At 38.9% G+C, this 14,995-nt stretch overlaps 1 protein-coding gene across 2 annotated transcripts in view; it reads right to left on the minus strand.

Moving 5' to 3' along the window:
* The window catches only part of Cops4 (COP9 signalosome subunit 4), a 32,440-nt gene that overhangs the window by 1,709 nt on the left and 15,736 nt on the right, over positions 1 to 14,995 (minus strand). The window contains exons 5-9 of one of the 2 annotated variants that reach the window (XM_090343303.1): positions 12,617 to 12,770; positions 12,298 to 12,448; positions 5,185 to 5,355; positions 3,665 to 3,780; positions 1,238 to 1,322 (exon numbers count right to left, since the gene is read on the minus strand). In XM_090343303.1, coding sequence (XP_090199429.1) covers positions 1,238 to 1,322; positions 3,665 to 3,780; positions 5,185 to 5,355; positions 12,298 to 12,448; positions 12,617 to 12,770 — 677 coding nt within the window. The remainder of the gene's footprint in view (positions 1 to 1,237; positions 1,323 to 3,664; positions 3,781 to 5,184; positions 5,356 to 12,297; positions 12,449 to 12,616; positions 12,771 to 14,995) is intronic. The other variant, XM_090343304.1, reaches the window with a different exon arrangement.

Consider the following 14,995-nt stretch of genomic DNA (forward strand, 5'->3'; position numbering starts at 1 on the left):
TTTAAACCTGTATTTAAATTTTAAGGTTTATAGATCTGATCAAGAACAAAAGGATACACTAGTGGCTTTTTTAATAGACTGAAAAAACAAAGGGTTTTGCTCAGAAAAGAAGTCACAGAAAAAGCAGATCTGAAGTACAACTGCAAAATAAGGAAAAGAATAAACAGGAAAAATGTACAACAATTCTCAAGTACTAATGAGAACAGGAAACCTTGAATTTACAGTGGCATTTGTTTGTTGCTTGATTCTTCATTTAAGATGAAGGTTTATTGAACAGTTGGAATCAAAAGCCAGCAAGCCATCCTGTGTGATGACACACACCTTCTGCTTTAGAAGCAGACAATTACAGTTTGAGGTCAGCAGAGGCAAAAAGCTACTGAGAAAAGATAAGCATGGTGGCCTCTGCCTGTGATCTCAGCTATGTTGGAGGTATTATTATTTTTTAAGTAACTGGATCATAAATCCAAGCAAAGTAGAAAGAGAAGACGGGCCAGGAGTGTGGTCTAGTGGTAGAGTGCTTGCGTAGCATGCATGAAGCCCTGGGTTTGATTCTTTGGTACTACATACACAGAAAAAACTGGAAGTAGTGCTGTGGCTCAAGGGTAGAGCACTAACCTTGAGAAAGCCCAAGTACAGTGCCCAGTCCCTGAATTTAAGCCCCAAGACTGGCAAAAAAAAAAAGGGGGGGGGCGCGTAATGACTAGAAGGAAACAGAAGAATTAAAGGACAAGCAGCTCCCATGTGGTGAGGGGAAAGCTGGAAGTGGGAATACTGAGACCTAGAAACAAAGTAAAAGCTAAGAGTACAATATTTCAAATGAAAATTTTACAAGTGGAACAGTTCTGGGTACAGCATGACATAGCAGAGGTGGGAATGAGGAGATGACAAGATTTTAGACAAGGAGAAAATCACAAGAGATTCATTTACCTGCCTGCTTCCATTAGTGTAATGAGCTGATACTAGGCAATGCAGCTGTCATTTCCACACGCCTGGTAAATGGTATGAGCTCAGTAAATGTTTGATGGGGGAAAAAAAGAGCTGATACAATTCATTTTAAAATTTTTACTCAGTTTACAAAATGTTGCATTAAGTAGATTGATAAATTAACTTTTTAAAGTTATCTTGAAATATTTTCTTTTGAAATAAGTTCACTCTAATAGTATAATTCTGGGTCAAAAGAAATTCACATATTTTAATAATAAATTACATAGTAGTTTATTTCCAATCCAAAACTTACTTTCAAAATGAACTATTCCATCAATCTGGTCAATAAATCCATTCATACGTCCTTCCGTTATCATTTGAGATGCTATTTTTTCTGCCTGTAAAAAAAATTAACAACAGGGCTAGGAATGTGGCTTAGTGGTAGAGCTCTAGCCTTGAGCAGAAGAAGCTCAGGGATAGTGCCCAGGCCCCAAGTACAAGCCCCAAGATTGGCAATAAATAAATAAATAAATAAATAAATAAATAAATAACAGAATTTAAATTACGTTACTGACATATAAGACAGAAAGGTTTTTGCTTTATCTTCCACTAAGCCTTATTATGTGTTCATCTGTTATTATTAGATGAATACCTCTTGTAAACCCCATTTTCTTAATTATTTCTGGGTAAAATCCATTGCTTTAATTGTTTTGGGATTTGGGATTTGGGAGTCTTTCCCTCCCCCCCCCCCCACTTTTCCAGTACTAAGGTTTAAATTTAGGGCTTGCTGGGCTTCCTTGCCCAGCTGCCACTCTACCACTTGTGCCATGCCTCCAATCTGCTTTTTAGTTAACTGGAAAGAGTCTTTAGTTTCTAAGTAGTTGTAGAAAAAGGTTCAGTTGAACATGTTAGTCCTTGAGTACAATGCATCTTGAGCCACGTCACGTTTTTCATCATTCTTCCCTACCTTTCACATTCCCACCCATATCCTCAATGTAGCTAGCTCTCTTTTCACAAATGTTCACTTAATATCCATGGGCTGGCTTTGAACCTGCTTCCTCCAGGTCTCAGTCTCCTGAGTAGCTATGATGGTGGACAAGTATGAAACACTAGAGCGTAGTTTTTTTGGTTATTGCTTTCTTCATATGAGCTTTTAAGGAAGAAACTTGTTGACTAATTTTTATCTCTGCTCAGAAACTGAAGCAAAAACTTTTTTCTTCTACTTGCTGAGAATGACAGCTAAAAAGTCAGGCAGGCAGGCACTGATCACTCACAATGGAATCTAGGAAGCTAAGATCTGAGGATTATGGTTTTGAAGACAGCCCAGGCAGGAAAGCCTGATAGATTCTTATCTCGAATTAACTTGCTAAAGCCAGAAACAGAGCTGTGGCTCAAGTGGGAGAGTGATAGTCTTGAGCAAAAAAGCCAAGGGGTAGCACCCAGACACTGAATGCAATCCTTACTACTGACCAAAAAAAAAAAAAAAAAGCAGTCACCCCAAACCAAAACTTTGATTTCACATTAATTTGTACATTTATTGTTCCTGAACTCTTTCTTTCCTGTTTGTCTTTTGTTTTCATGGAGATAGGATTGCACTTCTGTAACCTGGGCTGGCCCCGAACTCCTTATCTTCTAGCTTCAGCTTCCAAGGTGCTAAGAATACAGGCATGTGCCACCATGCCTAGCCCCTATTATCTCTCTCTTTTTTTTTTAGTTAATATATATTAATGTTACAAAGGGGTTTCATTGTGTATTTCCCATACATGTATCCAAACATGCGAGCATTTTAATGGAAAAAAAACTGAAGGGAGGAATAGATGTTCAAATTCAAAAAGAAAACTGAAAGGATTAAAAAAAATTAAAGAGAAACAAAAGGTTCTCTATCTAGCTCCTGAAGACATACTTAATGTTTTGTTGGTGGTGGTGTTGATGGTGGTGGTGAATCCTGGGACTTGAACTCTGGGCCTAGGCACTGTCCCTGAGCTCTTTAGCTCAAGGCTATTGCCCTACCCTTGAACCAAGACCCATTACCCATTTTCTAGAGATTTACTGGAGATAAGAGTCTCTGGTCCTTTTGCGCCCAGGCTGGCTTTGAACCTTGATCCTCAGATCTCAGCCTCTGGAGTAGTTAGGATTACAGGAATAAGCCACCTTGCCCAGCACTGCACAGCAAAACTCTTATCTCAAACAGCAATAACTAAAATCTAAAATATCAGAAATCAGGACTCACTACAAAGACATTCTTATGAAATGAGTATCTTAACCTTGAAACTCCTAAGAGAATTTTATTCTAGAAAACTTTGTCACAAAACACTAGTTAAAAAATATGGGCCGGAAAGGTGGTTCCATGAGTACATAACTTGCCTAACAAGCTCAAGACCCTGAATATTAAGGTAATTTGATTATAGTATTTTTTTTATCATTTCAATAACTTCCATCTACTTGTGCCTTTTGCTGTGTAATTTCTACTGTAGTTGCCAACATTTATCAATTAGAGATTCTCTCATCCTATCAGTAGTTTGGCTCTTTACTTCCTTTTGTATATATGTGACTCAAAATACCTTAACAGGGCCAGGAGTTTGGCCTAGTGGTAGAGCCTAGCATGCACGAAGACCCAGGTTTGATTCCTTGGTACCACATACATGGAAAAAAGCCAGAAGTGGTGCTGTGGCTCAAGTGGTAGAGCTCTAGCCTTGAGAAGGTCCAAGGATAGGGACTGGCAAAAAAAAAAAAAAAATACCTTAGCAGCAGGGATCTCTAAAAGAGCTCCAAGTTCTTCAAAGGTAATATTATTATATAATTTGCTTGCAGACAACAAATTGTGTTCAATAACAGCTCTGTCCAAGATACTAGAACCTTAAATAAAAATAAAATTATTTCAACTTTGAAACAAGTTTCATAATTTTTTTAAAAGTATCTTTTTTCTGAAAATGTCTAGGCATGCAATACACATAACCATCATCTTTATTCCTCTAACCAACATTGCTTGACAGTAACCAAAATTGCTTGACAGTTTGGTTCACATGCAATTAAATAAAGGTAATATAGTATTTAAGAAATGAGTGATTAGTAAGAAATTACTACTAAGTAAATTGATATAACTCTTTGGGTTGGGTTTTAGTCCTCTAGGCTAGCTATAAAATCATTAACTTTTCTTGCTATATTCATAAACTCTTATTAGCAAGCAGAAGTATGACAATCAAGCAGTCTGTTCCATAAACTTGACAAAACCCCCCAAATCTTCCATCTTTTGGTCACTCCACAAACACCTTATTTTGAGACAAATGTAAGTGCCTCTACTAAGCACTTCTTATGGTCCCCATACTATAACAAGGCATGTTTAATGAGACTTCAAGGATATACTAAGAACCCCTCTGTTTTATGATTCCTTACTTCTCTTTCTCGTTTTGTTTTGGGTGATGAATGCTAAGCAAACACTCTACTGCTAAGCTACTTCCACTTTCATCCATGATCTTCCAGCTTTTCCCTTTCTCTCCTACTTCTTCATCTTCCTAGCAGTCCCTTCCTTTGTTCCTTACCTTAAAATGAAAGGGCTCGATTTTGCAACTTCACCTTTTCCTCCTTCCACCATTATTCCAATTAGTATCAATATGCTGATGAACATCATCAAATCTAGACCTCTATTCTAAATCTCCTTTGAACAGAGACTCATACGGCCACAATTACTGAAATATCTTTAATCAGCATTTTATACACATCTTAAATTTATTATGTTCAAGAAAGTTTAAAGTTTTATTAAATCAAGTATTATATAATTCTTCTATCAAGTTTTCAAAAAATGTATTATTTCACAAAAGTTTTCCAGTGGGAGCTATTTAAAAATATACTAAAAGAGGGTGGGAGTTTGGCCTAGTGGTAGAGTGCTTGCCTGAAGACAAGGATTCGATTCCTTGATATCACATACACAGAAAAAGCTGGAAGTGGTGCTGTGGCTCAAGTGGTAGAGCCTTGAGAAAGCCCAAGGACAGTGCTCAGGCCCTAAATTCAAGCCCCAGGACTGGCAAAAAAAAAAAACCAAAACCAAAAAAAATATATAGAGATCTAGATATAGAGACTTTTTTTTTTTACTAAAAGCCCATATTTGTGTATGATATTCACCTACAGTCAATATAATATTCTTTGTGAAAATCGGAGTGTAAAAGAGAATTCTAAGACAGCAAGCTGTTTCCAGTTCCATGACTGCTCCTCTTGTCTTTGTCCTAAATATTAATACCACATACAAGTAAGACATGTCATTACCATCAGCTGTAGTTGCTTTCTGGTGAGGCATCAGCATAGCAGCAAATTCTTGAAGTTGGTTTCCTCTGATGATCCTATCTAGGTACATTTTCTCTAGAATCCCATATGCAGCCAGCTGCTGGCACCTTTCATCCTTGAACAGAGTAGCCAGCATCCTAGAACGCTGCTGTCCTATGGAAACATAAGTCAAATACTTTACAACATTTCATTAATCAGAGATTAACACCTTTCATGATCCCAGTTTTGTAATTCTCATGAACCATGGTGGCTATGTTCAATGAAGTTGCTGTCATCAGTAAATTAGTGAATAGTCAAGGTTAGGTTCCTAGCATCTCAGCACATTTTTCTCAGCCAATGAATATATACCTACTTTATGCCTTTATGTGTAAAGCATCTTATTTTATACATACTTTAAAAAAAAAATTGCGAGCCCTGGGCTTGAGCAAGGGCCTGAGCACTGTCCTTGGACTTTTTCAAGGCTAGAGCTCTAACACTTGAGCCTCAACACCACTTCCAGCTTTTTTCTAATGTATGTGGTACTGAAAAATCGAACCTGGGTCTTTGTGCAAGGTAGGCAAGAAGTCTACCACTAGGCCAAACTCCCGGCCCTATACATACTTTTGATTCAGCACACACACAAACACAGCCACTGTGACTCTGCCTAAATGGAAACTTATCTAACACATTTTCTATGTAATGCACATCTCTGTACTTAAGAACATTACAGGGCTGAGGATTTCACTCAGAAGAGTGCTTGCCTAGCATAAATAAGGCACTAGTTCACAGCACTAGTTATATCTACAGCACCATAAATAATAAGAACAGTAACAACAGAACACAGGTTTTCAATCATATGGCAGTTTTCTTTGCCAGTCCTGGGACTTGAACTCAGGGACTGGGTACTGTTCCTAGGTTTCTTTTGCTTAAGGCTAACCTTCTACCATATGAGCCATAGCACCACTTTTGGCTTTTTCTGTATATGTGGTAATGAGGAATCGAGCCCAGGGCTTCACGCATGCCCTCTACCACTAGGCCACACTTCTGGCCCAGTAAAGCATCTGTTATGCTAGAATGCAAGGAAATATTCCATGACTAAATGGAACCTTGTAAAAAAGATATGATCTAGTCATATTTGAATCAAGGTGAACATTAAAAAGAATAACTTCAATTTACTATAACACTCAATAAATGAAAATCTAAGTTAAATACACAAAAGTATTTTTAGCAATACTATTCCCACTAGTAGTGCTCATACAATGAAAATAAAAGTATAATTAAACATAACAATATGGATAAATTTCATCAAGAGCACAAGAAACAAGAATATATGTGGCGTATGAGTTCATGTATGAGGACTATATTGCTCTTTCAGGCCCTAAAAAGAATCACAGAGGAAGCTCTAAGTACTCTATTTCTTTTTCTGGAAACTGGTAGAAAAGGATGTTCTGTTTGTGAAAGTTCATCCAACTGCATATTACTCATATGTACACATTTAAATACGCAAATTACAAATAGAAAAATAAAAAGAAAGAAGTATATTTTTATACAAAAGGTGAGAAAGTTCATGCTTAGGAATAGAACTGGCAAATTATCACTTTGGAATATATAATACAATTAAGAGATCCAAGGAAAAAATATTAATGGACACTAAATTATGTGAAAAAAATAAGATTTTTGCTGGGAGCAGTGGCTCACACCTGTAATCCTAGCTACTCAGGAGGCAGAGATCTGAGGTTCAAGGTTAAAAGCCAGCCCAGGCACAAAACAGACTCCAATTAACCTCTAGAAAACTAGAAATCAGGAAGTGGGGCTTGGCTCAAGGGTAGAGTGGTAGCCTTGAGCTGAAAAGATCAGGGACAGCACCCAGGCCGAATTCAAACCCCATGACCCACAAATAAATAAGATTTTTGTAGGTTATTAAAGCATCACCCTAGAGATTACAGAGAAGATGCAAAGTGAATAATGTGCCTTTATAATGGAGTGTTTAGCTTAAGCCAAATGACCAAACCCAGCACTGCAAATAGTGGAACACCCCGCTGTTGTGCCCTCTGCTGTGAGATGACTGAAATTACATGGACATCACTGAGGTATTCCAGAAAGATTCTTAACCTGAATCTAGTCAAACCTTTACCTAACTAACTTCCAATTCACAGGAAAAACTTAAGAAATATGTTAAGCATTAAGGCACAGTGGTTCACCCTTGTAATTCCAGCTGTTTGAGAGGCTCATAAAACTTTTTTTTGTCCCAGACTAGTTTCAAATTGTGATCCTCTATTTCCCAAGTAGCTTAGGGTTACAGGCTTGAGCTGCTATGCCTGACAAAATATTATCTTTTAGAAAAGTTCGAGAAAGGTGCATAGAATGTTCTTTGTTGCAAATTTGTCTGAATTGTTTTTTTCCTTTTTTTCCCCAATCTCTAGCATCACAAACAAAAAAATATGGTGGGGCACCAGTGGCTCATACCTGTAATCCTGGCTACTCAGGAGGCTGAGAACCAAGAATCACAGCTCAAGGCCAGCCCAGGCACGAATGTCCCTATGATTCTTATCTCCAATTAACCACCAGAAAACTGGAAGTGGCACCATGGCTCAAAGTGGTAGAGCACTAGCCTTGAACAAAAGAGCTTATGGACAGCTCCTAGGCCCTGAGTTTGTCCTACAACCACAAAATTAAATTAAATTAAAATTAAAAGTGTGGCTGGGCAGCGCTGCTGACTCGTGCCTGTAATACCTGCTACTCAGGAGGCTGAGACATAAGAATCAAGGTTCAAAGCCAGCTGGAGTAGGAAAGTTTTGAGACTCTTATCTCCAATTGACCACCAAAAAAGCTGGAAATAGAGCTGTGGTTCAAATGGTAGAATACAAACCTTGAGCAAAAAAATTCAGAGCCAAGTCCTGAATTCAAGCCCCAAGTCTGGCATGTGCACACGCACACACACGCATACACATGCCACAATTTAAATATGAAAAAATATTATAAATATAACCAAATAAGACAGAATAAAAATTAGGGACTGACTGTGTAGCCAGTGGTAGTGCACGTGCTTGGTGTGAGCACTTGTTTTCCATCCCCAGCACAAATAAAAACTATTAACTATATTTCTGCATATCATATGGCTAAAATAGGTAGCAATTTGGGAAAACAAATACTTTTGCTGTGAGCATTTCTATGTCACTGAAAAAAGAACAAAAAACTACAAATGGCCAATGGACATAACACATAATTCACCCAAAAGAAAAGTATAGGTTTCAATGTATGTGACTTAATGCACCTTCTATCTGGCAAATATCATGTAACCCTTTTACTAATTACAATAAAAAAAAAGTATAGGTTTGTCAACAATGCTTTTTTTAAAGATATGAAAGGATACTCAAGAATATCAAAGGTGGATTCATTACAAACTAAGTGTGGATTAAAACTAAAGTGAGATAACATTTTTCATCTACCAGACAAGCAAAGGTTTTTTTTTTAAATGTGGTAGCACCTGTGAGAAATCAGGTGCCCATTGACATCTCTAAGGACAGAATTCAGGAACACAAGCATGCTAGGCAAGCCCTGTATCTGAACCATATCTAGGGTCCTTTCATTTTTGTTTTTTGGAGACCGGATCTTGCTGTATTTACCCAGGCTTGCCTCAAACTTGAAATTCTGCTTCTATCTCCTGAGTAACTGAGATTACAGTGTATATCACCATGACCTGCTCAATGTATACTTCCTATCAAAAGGTTAAAATTCTGGACCTTGGAATCTTTACATCCACATTGTCTATAATTGACAAAATGTATTAAGATGAAGCCAGACAAAGGGGTAGACTAGGAATCGGAGAAGAGGGAGGGAATGAATATAAGAATCCAATGTAGGGGCTGGGAGTTTGGCCTAGTGGTAGAGTGCTTGCCTAGCATGAACGAAGACCCGGGTTCAATTCCTCAGCACCACATACATAGAAAAAAGCCAGAAGTGGTGCTGAGGCTCAAGTGGTAGAGCTGTAGCCTTGAGAAAGTCCAAGGACAGTGCTCAGGCCCTGAGCTCAAGCCCAGGACTGGCAAAAAGAAAAAAGAATCCAATGTATATCCCACAAAATTAAGACTAGTGGGGGAAGAGGGTGGGTGGGGGTGTGTGGGATGAGTGAGAATGTTGAAAGGAGAGACACTGGTCAAGATATACTACATTTATAAAATACTTTGTCAAATGACAAGTCCCTTGTACAACTACTTAAAAATAATAAAAAGAAACCAAAATATGTGTACTGACATGTAAACAATTCTGACATTTAATAACACAAAGAAAGAGACCAAATTGAATGTATCTATCCATTATGATTTGAATATGAAATGTAACCTAAATGTGTCCTCAGCTGGGGACACTATTTTAGAAGGTGGAAGAAACTTTAGGAGAGGCGGCCTCAGCCAGAGAAGCTGGTCACTAGAGGACGTGCTCTGGGGTGCTATGTTTTGTACTGCACTTCCCTGCTCCCTATCCACCAGGAGGCAACTGCTAACTATCGAACACAGAAAACATGGTTCCAAAAGTAGAGTCACTGCTGTAACTATGCGGGGACATGGGGTTCAGGAACCTTCAGAACTGGTCTGTGGAAGCAATCTAAAGAAGTTTGGTGATAGGGGCTAGAGAAGCCCCAGAATGCTCTACACAGCTTTATAAACAGTGGTGAGAGGTCAGAGGACTAATACTGACAAGAATGAGGTTTCAGATGGGAAACTAGACTCAAGACCAAAACTATTACGTTCTGGAAAAAAAAATTTTTGTCTACATTTTGACCATGTCCTAAGATGTTGAATAAATTTCAAAGTAATGACAGATTAATGAATCTGGCTGAGAAATTTCAACACAGCTTAGCATTCATTCAGGCTATGGCCAATAAAAAGCAGCTAAGGACACAATGGTTCACGCCTGTAATCCTAGCTACTCAGGAGGCTGAGATCTGAGGATCATGGTTCAAAGAAGCCAGCCAGGACACAAAAGGACCTGAGACTCTTATCTCCAATTAACCTCTAGAAAATGGGAAGTGGGGCTTGGCTCCCAAGGTAAGGCAGCAGCCTTGAGCTGAAGAGCTCAGGGACAGTGCCCAGGCCAAGTTCAAGCCCCAGGATGCACAAATCAATCAATCAATCAATAAGTAAATAAATAAGCAAGCAAGCAAGCAGCTAAGTCCTTTGCACTAGGATAATTCTGAGAGGTTAGAGACCCCACTCATCTCATGGGTCTTGTAGCCAAGAGTGTAAATGCGTAACATCACTCAAAAGACTCTCCCTTAAGATGCATTATATTTATCAACTGCTTTGTTAACTGGCAACTCCTTTGTACAAGTTAAGTTGCTGGTTTGTTTTTTTTTAAAGACTCCCTGGAGTCACAGGAGCATGCTGTTGACCAAGGACCACATCTGAAGTTATTCCCCCTATAATCCATTTCACCATGCTCCGCCACCCTGGTTCTCAGAGGCCACTATAACCATGGTCCAAGGATCTGGGTCTTGCTACTGCTTGAGTTAGCAGCAGATGTTGGCTTCATAAACATGATACTGGTTTAGTAGGGACTATGGAGTCTTCCAATCAGATTGCAAAGAAAGCCTGAGAGACCAGACAATGTGTAGCAAGGTTGAATTCCTTGCAGGCAGGCCTTGAAAAATGACACATGAAGCTGTAGACAGAAGCTGAGGATGCACTGGAAATCTCAGGAATTGGAAATGCCAGGAATGTGGGAAGAAAGAGACAAGGAATATGCAGAGTCAGCCCAAGAGGACCCCTTCGAGCTGCAAATGGTGAGGCTGTAGTAGCAGGCTACTCAAGTCCTTCGGTGCTCACAACACACAATTGTGTACCCTGGCAGCCAGATACGGAGCTGCAGGATTTAATTTTACCCCACCAGAGCTGCAGTCTTGCTGGGGGTCTGATCCTTCCCTATTCTTGCCTTTTGAAATGGGACTATTTACGCTGACCCATCATATTTTAGAATTACATCATCTTCTTCTGTTTTTTCCAGGACTCACAGCTCAAAGTTTGCCTTGTTGCTGTTGGGCTTTTCTTTTTTCTTTTTTTTGCCTGTCCTGGGCCTTGAACTCAGGGCCTGAGCACTGTCCTTGGAATTTCTAGAAGCTAGAGCCCTACCACTTGAGTCTCAGCAACTCTTTCAGCTTTTTTCTAGGTATGTGGTATCGAGGAATAGAACCCAGGTCTTTATGCAAGCTAGGCAAGCACTCTACCACTAGGCCCTGCCTTGAGTTTTAAAGGAGATCTGGAACTTGGATTTTTTTTTTTTTGGTATAACGGAGTCTGATTCAGGACTTCACTCCATCATTTCTTCCATCCCTTTTAGCTCTGGACGTTTTTTTGCCCAGGCCAACCTATACAGTTTTTCATCTATTTATGCTTCCTGCAATAGCTGGGATGACAGATCGGCACCACCACACCCTGCTTTTTCTGTTAAGAAGGACTTCTGCAAACACTTTTTACCAAGGCTGGTCCCTATCCGAGCCTTCAGCATAGCTAGGATGACAAGCATACTACTCTAGACCTAGCTACTTGTTGAGACAAGATCTCATAAACGTCTTGCCAGGCATGGCCTAAAAATCAAAATCCTCCTCATCTCTGCCTCCTGAATTAGCTAGGATTATAGGCATAAGCAACCTGCATCCTACTGAACCAGAGACTAGTAAGATTTTGATGAGTCTTTAGGTATAGACTAAATGCATTTTGCATTATAAGTCAAGAGGGCCAAGGGCATAGCCTAGTGGTAGAATTCCTGCCCTATCATGCATGGAGCCCTGGGTTCTATTCACAGAAAATGCCAGAAGGGGTGTTGTGGCTCAAGTGGCAGAGTTCTAGCCTTAAGAAAACCCAAAGACAGTGCCTAAGCCCTGAATTCAAGCCCTAGGACTGGCAAAAAAAAAAAAAAAAAAAAAAAAAAAAATAGTCAAGAGCAGAGTTTCTGAAGGCCAGGAACAAAAAGTTATTATTTCAGTTGAAGTATGATAGCTCACATCTGTAATCTCAGCTAGAAGAATAAGAATAGTTCTTTACTAAATCTCCCAATAGTAATCATCCTAAAGTTATTAAACAAAGATAACCAACTTCATTTAGTTACAAATTACATGTTTACCTGCTGATGCTAAGATGGTACAGTGCAAAGCATGTTTTAAGGCCTCTAGTCTTTCACTTTCGTGGACTATTGTCTTGTAAGAGAGCTCATTGTACCTTTGTGCAGCTTCAATGAATTTTCTTCTATAATCAAGAACACGTGCATAACATACCTATAGAGGAAAAATGGTCCGATTAATGGAAATAAAATGAAAAAAAAAACCAAGAAAGCAAGAAACAAAGAGAATTACTAAAATATAAAAGCACATATAAGACATTCTGGAAAATTTTGGCATGAAATGATTCACCAATACAAAATTAAGTTCAAACTGGCTCCAAACCTTATAATGTATCTGCAACTGCTCATTGGTTGATTCATTCTGAAGCAAGGATGCTCGATTTATGTAAGCCTCTGCCTGAACAGGATCATCATCCTCCAGATATAGCCTAGCAATCTTCAAGTAAGTCTCCAGTTTATAATCTACATTGTACTGTCTAGGATATAGCAGAAAATACAAAATCAATCAACAGCTTATCAAGAAAAAGTCTAGAATTTTTAAAATGCTACATTTTCCAAAAAGATTCTGTTTATATAATGAATTAAGTTTTCACTGCATTATATTATACAATAAATTGTAAAGTTCACTAAATTTCTATTATTTTCACCATCATTAACCCTTATATCTTCTAGACCTCAAGCAATCTCAGATGCTAAAGTTTTTTTTCTTTTTGCCTGTCCAGAGGCATTGCCTCTGGGCCCGGTGATATACAGAGCCACTTCTGACTTTGTTGAGTAGTGTATTGGAGATAAAGAGTCTCATGAAGTTTCCTGCCTGGCCTGGCTTCTAATCATAATCCTCAGATCTTAGCCTCCTGAGTAGCTAGGATTGCAAGCATTTTGCCACTAAGGTACATCCTAGCCCTACAGCTCTTTTAAAAACATCTGCTCAATATTAGGAACTAATAACTTAAAGTTATTAAGCAAACCACAAGCTTCTAAGAAAACAATCTGGTAGCAAAATCGCCAACCAACTTATTAAGAAAAACATGGCTTCCAAGAGAAAAATCTGGCAGTATACTCTCCAACAATTCTTTAAATTATGTATGTCTTTAACCAACTCATTATATTTACCTCCATATAATAAGAAAATAATCAATGATGTGCCTACATATATGTATATATATGACATCGATTTAAACTTATAGCTATTTGTAAGAATCTATAATAAGAAAAACTGGAAATCAACTACATATTATTTATAGCAATCGGATGTGGTACATAAAATAGCTGGAATACAGTGTGGTACCATCTGTAATCCTACCTACTCAGGAGGCTATGAGACCTGGAGGACTGCTGTTTAGAGCCAGCCAAGGCAGAAAAGTCTGAGTGACTTATCTCCAAAATAACCAACAAATGCTGGACTGGAAGTATGGCTTAAGTGGTAGAATATCAGCTATGAATGATAACACCAAGCAAGAGTGCAAGGTCCTGAGTTCAAACCCTGGTACTATCACACAAAAATGTTTGGAACTATAATCGGTACAAGGTGCTCATGGACACCTAATTTTTTGTTTTTAAGTGAATAAGGGAGAGACAAGAAATAGGCTCATGTTTGTAACCCTGGCTATTTGGGAGGCAACAGCAATCTGATGGATCAGTTTGAGTACTCGGGAAAAAGTGAGACTCCCATTGAAATCAATAAGCCAGGCATGATGGTACAAGCGCCAGGACCAGCAAACACATACACACAAAAAAATAAGTAAACAATAAGGGCCAGAAGTTTGGCCTAGTGGTAAGAGTACTTGCCTATGCACAAAGATCTGGGTTCGATTCCTTGGCACCACATATATAGAAAAAGCCAGAAGTGTTGTGTCTCAAGTGGTAGAGCGCTAGTCTTGAGAAAGCCCAAGAACAGTACTCAGGCCCAGAGTTCAAGCCCCAGGACTGGCAAAAACAAATAAATAGCTATTGTGGTGGGTGGTAAGATTCTAGTTTTCATTTGCAACAAACTTATAACACATAATTCAAAACTCATATAATCCAAAAATAAAACACAGAAAATTAATCCTTTCCATTTACAACAAAAGTGGAATTACCATGTGACAAAAGAGTTTATAATCCACTTGACTCCAACTTTAGAATTCTTCACTTTTGCCAGGTGCTAGTGCCTCACAACGATACTTCTAGCTACTCAGGAGGCTGAGATCTGAAGACTGCAGTTTGAAGCCAGCCCAGGCAGAAAAGTCCCCATTAGACTCCTATTTCCAATTAACCACTCTAAAACCAGAAGTAGCATTGTGGCTCAAGTAGTATACAGAGTACTAGCCTTGAGCACAAAGAGGCTCAGGGACAGCACCCAGGCCCTGAGTTCAAGTCCCATAATTGACACACACAGGGGAAAAAAAGAACTTGGGGGAGGATCTAGGGGGTAGAGCATGAGAAGGTTTTATGAAGATTCTCAAGTTTGGAGGACAGGAGTTTGGCCTAGTGTACAGTGCTAGCCTAGCATGCATGAAGACCCAGGTTCATTTCCTTGGTACCACATACATAGAAAAAGCCAGAGGTGGTGCTGTAGCTCAAGTGGTAGAGCTCTACCCTGGTGAAAACTCAAGGACAGTGCTCAGGCCCTGAGTTCAAGCCCAGGACTGGCAAAAAAAAAAAAATTCTCAAGTTTTTACACATCATTTAGCATTAATATTTTGTACTGTCTTTCATAACT

The sequence above is a fragment of the Megascapheus bottae genome, chromosome 13, assembly GCF_031878675.1.
Source record: "Megascapheus bottae isolate mThoBot1 chromosome 13, mThoBot2.hap1, whole genome shotgun sequence".
Lineage (NCBI taxonomy): Eukaryota > Metazoa > Chordata > Mammalia > Rodentia > Geomyidae > Megascapheus > Megascapheus bottae.